The 12052-nt window shown below is 31.4% G+C and overlaps 3 protein-coding genes across 3 annotated transcripts; 1 reads left to right on the top strand and 2 right to left on the bottom strand.

The window, feature by feature from the left end:
* Positions 1-4: 4 nt before the first annotated feature.
* Positions 5-2468, top strand: DFA_04306 (uncharacterized protein; the record flags this gene model as incomplete). Its single annotated transcript, XM_004359982.1, has 6 exons — positions 5-69; positions 92-734; positions 812-850; positions 912-995; positions 1072-2166; positions 2451-2468. 6 exons carry the CDS (start codon positions 5-7, stop codon positions 2466-2468), a joined length of 1944 nt encoding a protein of 647 aa, XP_004360039.1.
* A 96-nt stretch (positions 2469-2564) lies between these two features.
* On the bottom strand, positions 2565-4311 carry DFA_04305 (glucose-methanol-choline oxidoreductase; the record flags this gene model as incomplete). The annotated part of the gene is made up of 2 exons (XM_004359981.1): positions 2565-3841; positions 3930-4311. The coding sequence occupies 2 exons, from the start codon at positions 4309-4311 to the stop codon at positions 2565-2567; spliced, it is 1659 nt and encodes a 552-aa protein (XP_004360038.1).
* A 1643-nt stretch (positions 4312-5954) lies between these two features.
* Positions 5955-11748, bottom strand: DFA_04304 (putative nucleoporin; the record flags this gene model as incomplete). Its single annotated transcript, XM_004359980.1, has 8 exons — positions 5955-8270; positions 8373-8616; positions 8696-9459; positions 9526-9711; positions 9794-10330; positions 10421-11113; positions 11196-11412; positions 11522-11748. 8 exons carry the CDS (start codon positions 11746-11748, stop codon positions 5955-5957), a joined length of 5184 nt encoding a protein of 1727 aa, XP_004360037.1.
* Positions 11749-12052: the final 304 nt, after the last annotated feature.

The raw sequence follows: 12052 nt of genomic DNA, 5'->3' as shown, positions 1-12052 counted from the left end.
TAAAATGTATGATATTTTTTTTCATTGCATTGTTATAAATAATAATAATAATAATAATGAATACTATATGTATATTTCATTCTATGTTTAGAGTGAAATATATTAGACAATTGATATTCAATCAGATAGATGTGATATCAAATCAATTGTATCCATCATCAGCAGCAGTTGATGACGATGAAAATCATAGTCAAAGCAAACGACGACCATCATCATCATCATCATTAAAAGGAAGAGATATTATCAAATTACCTAGACTTGAAATGATATCAAAGTATGGAATACCATGGGACTTTATTAGACATTATCTACCTAAAGATTGTAATCAAATAGTGGTACAAAGAAGAAAAAGGGTGATTACTCAATACTGTTATCATCCAAATGCAACATTGGATACTCTTATTCATCTTGTGGAATGGTCGATTGGTATAGACTTTGAATGGAATCTATTAGAGAAAAATAGAGAGAAAATAATAAATCAAGAGATATTGGAATACCTAATCAAGAAATGTCCAATTGTCGATGGAGAGATTAACAGCTTTCTCAATGATGCAATGAATAATGCATGTGAAGAAGATGGTCATTTCTCAATTATCAAGTTAATATGCTCTATCAAAGGTGTACAACTTGAAAGTACCTCTACAATAGACGCTGCTAGTAGTAAAGGATTCATTGACATTGTAAAGTATTTACACGAGAATAGAACTGATTTTGAATGTACTACTGATGCAATGGTAAGTAATTACAAAAAAAAAAAGAAATAATTAATTTATTAACTAATTAATTCTCTCTCTTTCATTATTCATTGTAGAACGAAGCAGCAAAGAATAACTATTTAGATATTGTAAACGTGAGTTTGGTTTATAATTAGATTATCGTTCATTAAACTAATACAACAACTTTTTTTATAGTTTCTTCATTTAAATAGAACGGAAGGTTGTTCAAAAGATGCTATGGATAATGCAGCTGAAAATGGTCATTTACACATGATTCAAGTATGTATATAGGTATTTATCAAAAAGCTACTTGTATAAATATTAACTTAAATTATATAATTTTATTTATTTAAAGTTCTTACATGAAAATCGTCAAGAAGGATGCTCAGAATATGCTATGGATAGAGCATGTGGTGGAGGATTTATAGATATAGTAAAGTTTCTTCATTTCAATCGTAGTGAAGGTGCATCAAAGAGAGCTATGGATATGGCTGCAATGAACGGTCACATAGAAATTGTAAAGTTTCTTTCAGAGCATCGTAGTGAAGGTGCAACAATCAATGCTATGAATTATGCATCTAAAAATAATCACATGGATATTGTAAAGTATCTTCATTTCAATCGTAGTGAAGGTGCATCAACCAATGCTATGGATTGGGCAGCTGAAAAAGGTCACATTGAAATGGTCAAATTCCTTTCAGAGCATCGGACTGAAGGTGCAACAATCTATGCAGTGAATACGGCAGTTTATGAGGGTCACCTTGAAATGGTTAAATTCCTTTTAGAGCAACAACGTATAGAAGGACAACTATCAGCAGCTGTACGACATGCTGCTAATAATGGAAACATTGAAATGTTATCGTATCTTGTCAGCGCTGCCAATGTAACATGTGAATCTTATTATTTATTGGATGCACTTGATCATGGGAAATTGGATGTATTCTATTTCTTTCATGACCATTTCTCTAATTGCAAGATTTGGAAGATTATGGATTACGCTTCTTCAAACGGACACTATGATGCCGTAAAGTTCCTTCATTTTAATAGAACTGAACGTGCAACTACCGATGCCATCGATTTGGCATCTCGATACGGCTACATTGATATTGTACACTTTCTTCATGAAAATCGTAGTGAAGGTGCAACAACTGATGCCATGGATGATGCATCAATGTTTGGAAACTTTGAAATTGTAAAATTCCTTCACGAGCATCGTAGTGAAGGTGCAACAACCAATGCTATGGACGATGCAGCTAAAAATGGCTACATTGATATCGTAAAGTTTCTTCATTTCAATCGCAGTGAAGGCGCAACAACCAAAGCTTTGGATTGGGCATCTGAAAACGGCTACATTGATGTGGTCAAGTTCCTTCATGAGCATCGTACAGAAGGTGCAACCACCTATGCTATGGATAGGGCAGCTAAAAATAATCACTTTCAAGTTTTCCAAGTATGTATTATATATAACATTTATAAATAATATTATCAAAATAATTAATTTATTTTCTTTTATTAGTTTTTATACTTTAATCGAAATGAAGGATTTACAAAATCGGCTATTGATTATTCATGTAGTAATGGATCACTGGAAATGGTTTCTTTTCTAATCAATGTTGGAAAAGAGACATGTAATGAAAACCTATTAAGAACTGTATCAATTAAAGGATACTATGATATAGCAAAGTTGATTCTAGAGCAATTTGGAGATACATTTGAAACAGAATCAATTAATAGAATCATTCAACAAATTAAATATAGTGACCATTTTGAAGTATGCCAACTCCTAGAGAATCATCTAGATAAATTTATCTAAATAATAAAACAAAATTGATTTATTAATTAATTAATTTAATTTTGTGATTTAATAATTTTAAAAGCTTGTAAAGCAACAAGAGATGCAGGTACTGCAGTATTGGCAGAGGGAACTGAAGGAAGTACTGAAGCATCAACTACACGAATATTGGAAACACCTTTGACTAGAAGATTGCCGTCTAGTGGCGACATACGATCATCTTTGGCACCCATTTTGACGGAGCTGGTTAGATGGTGATCGGTAGAGGCAGCCTGTTTGATATAGTTGATATAGGCCTCTCGTGAAGAGTTTAGACCGAGTGGAAGAGATGCACCGTGAGCATCGAGGATACCCATGTTTGTAAGTTCCTCTTGCAAGGTGAAACAGTCTGTCAGTCCTTTGATCATGTCTTCGAGATCCTGTGGATGGTCAAAAAAGTTGGCATAGACATCTGGATCTGCGTAGGGGTCGGTCGATGTAATCTTGACATGTCCACGTGATTTTGGTCTGTTGGCTTCGACATAACAAAAGAAGGCAGAGTTGTCAATATCAACGTTCATTGTGTAGCTGTTGCCCGATGTGGCAGCAGCATCGAGTGGACCAAAGATACTGTAGCCGTCTTGGACAGGACCACGCTTGGGTACGGCAATCTTTTTGAGACTGTCGACTAGCGGACGACCAAAGAACATGATGGAGCTGTGGTCTTGGTAGTTCATACCGACACCTGGAGAGTCAACGACCGTGGTAATACCAAGCGACGAGAGATGTCCTCTTTCACCAATACCGTTTAGTTGGAGGAATTTAGGAGACTCTATAGCACCCATTGACAAGATGACTTCTTTTCTAACCTTGACCAATACACTCTGACGAGTTTGAGTGTTTTGTATCCAAACACCTGTCACCTTGAACCCAGTACCAGATGCAGTATCTGCCAACGACTCGTACTCCATCTTGGTGGCACGTTGATTCACAACGACATGTAAATTGGGTCTATTCAACGCACCATTGTCTTTGATCATTTGACTGTAGGTTGTTATTCTTTTCCATTGTTGAGGTGTGAACCAATGTTGTTTGGTCGAGTACCCAGTTTGATCCAAATTTACAAATTCCTGGCGATTCCATTGGAATCCCAATGATTTTTCAATGGCCTGTCCTATTTCTGGTAACCATGTTCTATCTCTGTCTTGAAAGACCAATGGAATGTCTGCAAGGAATTCTTGCAACAATCCCTTGGCAACATCTCCAGACCAATTTTCTTTGGCATTTGTCTCTTCTCCCCATTTTTCCCAATCAAATTTTGCACTTCCCGAATTTGCCAACATTCCATTATGTCCTAAAAATTTAATAATAATAATAATAGAAATTAAATTAACAAATAATTATTATTAATATTTAAATATTAATTTTTTGATTTAATTTACCAGAACACCCTCCAACCATGGTACCAACAATATTTGATGGTCTTGCATTATTTAGATTTGGTTCAGGTTGACCAACATAGTCATGACTGTAGAGAGGGTTACGATGGACAAACCAGTGATCGTACCAATCACTAGTATTGTAAATGTAAGGATCCGAATCCCATTCACCACGTTCGACGAGTAAAACTTTGATGTTTGGATCCTCTGATAATTTGGATGCCATTATTGATCCGGCAGTACCAGCTCCCAAAACTATATAATCGACTTCATCTTGATTACTAGTTAGCATTGATTGAACTGCTCCATAAACAGTTGTTGTTGTTTGACCACTGAATGAAAATAATGATAAAAATAATAATATTAATATTTTTAAGAGTATCATTTTTTAAATAATAATAATAATAATATAACAATGTATATTATTGCATGTATGTTTTAAATATATATAATAGTAGTATAGGAATTGTTTTTTTGAATTGATAACAACCGCAGTAACAAAAGTCTAAAGTACTTACATCTGGTGGAGGTAGGGTTACAATATACATGGAGATATCATTTATAGAATGCTTCTTCTACCTACTTGTGATATGATACTCTGATATATATAAGAGGATGGGGATATTATTATTATTGATCTACTATTTTCTATTCAACATCATATGATAGGATGAACGACATAGTGTGCGAACTGTAACCATACCAAGTTTACATTCCTTTTCTACTTTTTACTGTTCTATTTCATTTACAGAGAGAAATCCTATAACCGCTGGTATTACAACAACAAAAATCTAATTGTCTTTAAAAAGAAAGAAAAAGATAGATAGATATTATCTTCCTTTCTTGAATTCAATTCTACTCAAAGCGAAATGAATTATAACACACAACAAACCCAAGTTCACCCCAAAACAGTAATTTGAATTTACTTTTTTTAAAATTATAATTTTTTATTACTATAAATAATTTTAATATACTTGTATCATTCTACAACAAACAACAAATCTACACCAAAGTCTAAGTGAAAATGGAAAGAATTTATTTATTAAATCAAAAAATAGAATTTCCATTAACCCTTTTATGGAAGACATTATGGACAACCCTGGTAAAAACAGAATTATATTAATTAACATTGATAGTTTTTTTAGCATCTTTGAGATAGGATGTATAACATATAGGTACCAATATTAGGAAGAACAACTAGAATCCAAGACTCAAATCAGATGTCTCATTTAGGAACATCTATGTCTATCAGCATCTACCTTTATCGTTTCTGATTTGACAGTATCTAGTTGAATTCATGTCAACTTCCATATTAGGAAATTTATTTAAATTAAATGTAATCAAAATAAAATAAAAAATAGGATAGGTATATTTAAAGAGAAAATTAATAAGTTAATAAACAAATCTAAAATCTTCAAAACATTTCCAATCATTTTTAATTCTTAAGAATTATCCAAATACGAAATGTATTCCATTGTTGGTTTACGACTTACAATGATCATATTTGCCATAGTCCGCATCATGTGATCACTATCAACAATTAAATCTGACTGTTGAACAAAAAAGATAGATTAATACATTATTATAGAACTATGTCTAGAAGGGGATTTTTTATTTATTTTTATTTAACTATCTAGAGCTCCTACCTCTACCACCTCTACCTCTACCGACCCTGTTACCTCTGGCTGGTGCAGGTTGTTGATGTAGTTGTTGTTGATGCTGCTGTTGCAAATCCTGAATTTGTTGTTTACCCCTGAGCCACTTGACAAATCCCCTCCTGGATTATTAAAATTAGAGAAGAATTATTATTATTGGACCGGTGTTGTTGGAACTAGTAATGGTAACATTGATGTGATCGTCATTTTTAAATTTAATGATATCCTCATAAAAAATGTGAACCCTCTCCCCTATCTATTGGTAGATTGATTGTTGTTTGGTTTGTGTATTGCTCTTACCACCACAATCCTCGTGATTCTTGTTTTTTTTGTTTTGATAGTTATCATTATTTATTTATTAATTTTTTTTCATTTAGACAACATTTTTAATTAAATTTTGAATATTATCAAATAAAAGTTGGAGTGATTTCTTATTACTATCCTCTAGTATAACGTTTCTATTATTATTATTATTGGCCAATAATTGTTTGCATTCCACCATAAATTGATCAATACTGTTGAATGATGGAAGAGACAGAGTTGATTTGGTTGCGACTGCCTGACTGAAAATAGATTCCAATGTTTTGGCTGCTTCTTCAACTCTGTTGTTTTTGTAATATAATTTGAATAGTGATCCTAATCTTGAAAGTGATCTTTGTTGTTGTTGTTGATTATTATTATTTGATTTAAAGAAATAAGCATTTAATAACCATTCTGGAAGTGGTAATTGTTGAAGAGGGTATTCTAAAAGTTGATTGGCAACCAACTCGTAATAGTAACCTGCTTGTTGTTGACAATTGTCAATACCACTCTTGCAATAGATTTCAGTGGCTTCAAAGCGCTGACCAGAAGATACCATCTTTCCTCCAAGCACCACTCCATATCCCTCTTTAAAGAATGGTGGCAAGTATTTTTGGACAACCTTGCCATTGTGGTGACCAAGTAGGATGACATCCAACTTGTTGTTACTGCCTTGTCCCAAACTACCACTACTGATTTGGAAAGTGTAAAAACCATCTTTGTTTTGTTTTACACTGTTTACAATCACTTGACCATACACTTGATTCGATGTTGTAGCGATCTTGTTGTTTGCGATTTGATAGGTACTCTGAGCAATAGCTGGATCAGTAGTAAAGCTATCATATCTCTCGAGATATTTGGCCAATAAACTCCAAACAATCTTTACATTATCGTTGAGGTAGTGAAGATTGTATGTATCAAAAGCCTGTGGCGAGAATGAGAATGGGTTCTTGGTTGGGTCCAATTCATATTCAATACACATAGTAGTAAATGATTTAAATATGACACTCATATCTAAATCATTGGCAACTGCCAAACTAAAACATTTATCAATCATACCAAATTGAATTAATTTTTGAATTAATTGTTGATTTGATTGTTGTTGTTGATTATTTTCTTGATGATAATATATTGGCAATGATGAAGAAGAAGTAGGAGAAGATGAATCTTGTTGTTTTTCCATTTGATAAATCATAAAATGACAATTATAAAAAAGATATTCCTTTTTAATATCTTTGTGCATTATTATACTTTGACCACCATTTGTTCCATTGATATCATCATTATTATTATTATCATTATCATTATTATCATTTTCATTATGTTTTTGGAATGATAAAATAATATTATTATTTGAATTTACTTTTCTCTTACCTTTACCATTGCTATTGTTATTGTTATGGTCGAAACAATGATTATCGATTGAAATCCATCTATTATTTTCATTTTCAATCAATTCCAAACAATTGATAGACATACTAAGATAGTTGAGTTTGGATTGATAGAGATTGGAAGTGTCTGCGGCACTGCCCTTGTTGCGAACAAATTTACCAGAAGCACTTGTTTCAGAGATGATTCTTGTTGACTTTTCATAGATGATGGCGGCTGCCTTGTTATAGTTTGAATGATTCATTTGAAGAGAATACAAGATGGAGTAATAGTCTGGTGAGACGAGTAGGTCTTGTGCTCTAGCTTTGTTTAATAGGATAGCTTCAACATGTTGATAGATACCAACAAATGGTAACGACTCTAGCACATCACTCTTTCCATATCCCTCGGACAAGATAACAATGAATTTCTCCAAACATTCCAACATGACTCTTCTATCTGGATTCATTACAATGGCTTGATAAGCAACTTGATACTGTGACATCTTGATGGCATACTTGAATATATTAACATAACTATTTGATATATCGTTGGTTTGTCCGATGTGTCCTTGTCCTTGTCCATGTTCCTGTTGTGGAGAGTATTGAATAGCCAATAATGACAATTGAATACAATAGTCTAATTGGTTTCTTAATTCAAACACCTTGGAACACTTGAGCAACAGTTTGTAGAGCATTTGAGCAATTGATGGAGGGGGAGGGGATGGAGGAGAGATATCACTATTGTTGATGGTAAAGATGTTTGGTACCAATTCTTCATCTGACAGTATACAAATATGCTTAATGTGAGGATCGATTGAATCCAATGATATTTCACCTTGCAATTTTAACGATTCCGATGATTTAATCAAATATTGATAGGCTTCTGAATACTTTGAAAAATGAGCAAAACACAATCCCATTAAATAATAATATGATGGCATGGTTGTAGTTGTTGTTAATGGATTTAATGATTCATCTAATAATATTGGTCTATTCTTTTGTATCATTGTTAATAATACCTAAAAATAAAAATAAAAATAAATAAATAAATAAATAAATAAATATATGATACATTCATTATTATTATTCTATCTATCTATATATTTTTGTTTTGTACATACAGAAAGTTGTTTAAATTGTTGTTTCTCTGTTAAATAAGTTGCAATTGGGAATACATCATTTTTATAGGCCAAAAGATGTACAATCTTTTCAATTTGTAATTGAATATTATCCAAGATTGATGTTGACGGTGTCAACAGAGTTGAAAAATAATCCATATTTTGTGAAATGAGAACAAACAATAATGGACTTTTAAATGTAGTTTGTTGTTGTTTCTTATCAATTATATTCATTTTATGATCAATACTAAAATAAAAAGAAAAAGGAAAATGAATTAATTAAAATGAAATCTATTTCTTTTTTTCTATTTTTTTTTTATACATACTCTAAAGAAGAAGAAGAAGGATAATAAAGTTGATTTGTAAACCAATATAAAGTATAATAGGTATTTAATACTCTATAGGTGGTTGGAGTTAGATTCTTTTCAATTGTCAATAATTGTTCACATGAGAGGGACAATTGTGATCTAAGACGAGACACTATACACAACAATAGTGAAAGTGATCTAGCAAATTGATACTTGGCTTGAATAGATTGTTTAAAACATGATACAATCATATCACTAAACAAATCACTGTTTCCATTATTATTGTTGTTTTGGAGTGATGATGATTCCTTTTCAAAATCTTGATTCAATAAAACAATCAATGATGAGATTGTTTTAATGGGAGTTTCAATCATTTTAAAAAGTTTTGTAAATTCAACTGTGAATTTTGATTGTACTATCATTTGTTGTTGATTATTTGATTGTCTTGCTCCTTGTCTTTTATGTTTCATAGTTGTTGAAACTCTATCTGCCATACTATTAATTGAACATGTTAAAATATTGCTATTCACTTCAGATGCCAATGCAGTATTGGTTTGTGATCTTTGTAAATCATATTCAATCGATGAATAGTCATAATCAACACTCTTGTCAATCATTTTACAACATTCCAATACATATTCAATGTTTCGAACTTGAACTTCCTCCTCTTGGAATTGACTTCCAAGTTGTTGTAATGCACTATTAAATGATTCCGATCCAATTGAACTACTTAATAATGAATCAAATTTTTCAATATTATTTCTAATTATTGATAATTTGTTCTATATATAAACAAAAAAACAATTAATCAACTTGTAAATAAATATTATTATGTTTCACTACTTTACCATTTTAACAATGAAAATTAAATTTAAAGATTGATTAATAAATAAACCAGTTGGTTGAATATCATATTTTGCTTGATTTAAACAAATTTGATAAAATTCATTCCATTCATTATATGCTATCATTTCTTCTTGTTGATCATCTACACTATTATTTTGATTATTTCCAATATTTGATAAATTTGTAATCTAAATAATAAAAGAAAAAAAATATATATTAGATTCTTTTTGAAAGCAATACCTTACTTGTTATTATTATTTGTTTGTTTACCTTTTTTTTAATTAATTTTGAAATTTGATATTCTAATGGAATGGTTGGAGACATTGAATAGGAAGGACTATAAATATTTAAAGCCTTTTGAATAGATCTTTTTGAGAAATAACCTCTATTGAATAATCTTTCGAGGTAGTGGGATTCGATGGAATCGGCAGATGGTGGTTTATCATTGGTTCGTTGTTGTTGTGCAATATCAACCTTGTGAAAGATATTGTATTCCATATTAATATTCTCAGAGTATTCATCCGACGATGCCATATTCACATCGTTACTACCATCACCCACAAATGTTGAAATGACTCCAGCACATGAAATATATTCGATAGAGTATGATGGTGAATCAGTTGAATCATTTACATAGTCTGATTGATCCAATTGACTCGTAGTACTATCTGATTTAAACAATGCATATAAAGTATCTTTTTGAGCAGTTACACTAAAATCAATTAATCCTGTTGATTTGGTATATGATACTCTTTGTAATTGTAATCTTGTATTATTTGGTTCAATTAATCCTGAATAAAATTGAAACTATAATAAAAAGCAAAAGATAGAGGAAAAAAGAATTAATCAACCAATAAATAAATAAATAAATATATTATACTTTTTTCTTTTACATACATGAGATTCACTTTCTTCCATTTCAATATAAAGAATTAAAGAGAATGATAAGAGATTAAAATTATTTGAATTTAAATTATGATTGTATAATTTAAACATTTTACGAGTCGAAGAGGATGACTGAATTGTTTGAGACCAATTTTCAGTATCAATTGTAAATGTAAATAGACATTGTTTCTCTTGTGCAGACCAAATTTTAATTGTATTGTCGGCGTGTAATACAAATACATAGATGGTTGGATTGTGTTGTGACTGGTGTTGAAGGAATTGAATGTCTTGAACGGGTGACGATGAAGATGAAGAGGATGTATACTTTGATGGAATAAAAGATGACAAGAAACCTCCTTCCTTCAACTCTACCTTTTTAATCACTGTCAAATCTCCATTCATAGATTGATCCATTGAGTCTTGTTGATGTTGGTGTTGGTGGTGGTGTGATGATGCTGGTGGTGATACATCGGACAATTCAATCCACAGTGCATAATTTGAATGATTGGTGGCAACACATAATCTAGTTGGTGACAGTATCTTGCAGACTGTTACCTCTACGGAATCACCTCCTCCAATCAATGGTGATCTCATCATTGAAGCAGAGTTTTCCAAATCGCCAATTGAAATGTTATAAAATATCGATTTCTTTAATCCACCCAAACTATTAGCATATTGATCTTGTTTTCTTTTGTTTCCAATCAACTAAAAGTGCAAATAAAATATGACCAACATTATTAATATTACAATTCACAATTTACAAATCAATTCAATATGTTTAACATACATTTGAAGAATCGGCACATGGATGTACAAAAGTGAATCTATAGAGTATCTTTGTATCCAATAATACCATGATAACAATATATTGTTGATTGCATTCAAAGATGCAAACACCACTATTCTGATTTATAGTTGCTGGAAAGTTGATACGAATCGATGAATCATCTAATCTCAATCCCATGTCAAACTCTGACAGTTCTAATACTGAATTGTTTGCTCTCCTATATAAATAGATATATAGTAATAGTAGTAATGAATATAACGTTATATTAGAACCATAAATGAATCGAATCACAATCTATCATCTAATCTATCTATCTATCTACCTACCATAATATGAATCTATTTCTAGTATGAGGAGTATTTGAATATGAAAATCCACCTGATCTATAACATGTTGTTGTTGTTGTCGATGATGATGATGAAGATGGTGATGATAGATAAAACTCTCTCCAATGATCAAAGTTATCACCAAATGATCTTAATTCAACTTCGGTTTGATGATGAAATGAAGGTACTATATTCGATGATGATGATGATGATGTAGTTGAAGGCATTGTGTACAAGAGATAGTGTGTGATTTGTAGTTGATTATAATCACTACTCTTAGATCTATCCTATATCTATCTATCTCACTACACTTGTTAAATATGACCCTATTTGTTGTTCAGAGCACTTTTCTCAATCGACCCTGAAATACAAAAAAAAAAAAAAAAAAAAAAAAAGGGGATGTTCAAAAAAAACGAATAAGGTTTCACTCCTCATTTTTTTTAACAATACTATAGATAATATAGAGTTTACTCTAATTAAGAGTAACAGATGAGTGAGTAATCATATTCAACCAACATTCAACATCCAACA

Source organism: Cavenderia fasciculata, assembly GCF_000203815.1.
Source record: "Cavenderia fasciculata unplaced genomic scaffold Scf_Dfasci-G-o-33e01.r1-3, whole genome shotgun sequence".
Classification (NCBI taxonomy): domain Eukaryota; phylum Evosea; class Eumycetozoa; order Acytosteliales; family Cavenderiaceae; genus Cavenderia; species Cavenderia fasciculata.
The sequence above is the reverse complement of the archived record's forward strand: the minus strand, read 5'-3'. Positions and strand labels throughout refer to the sequence as shown.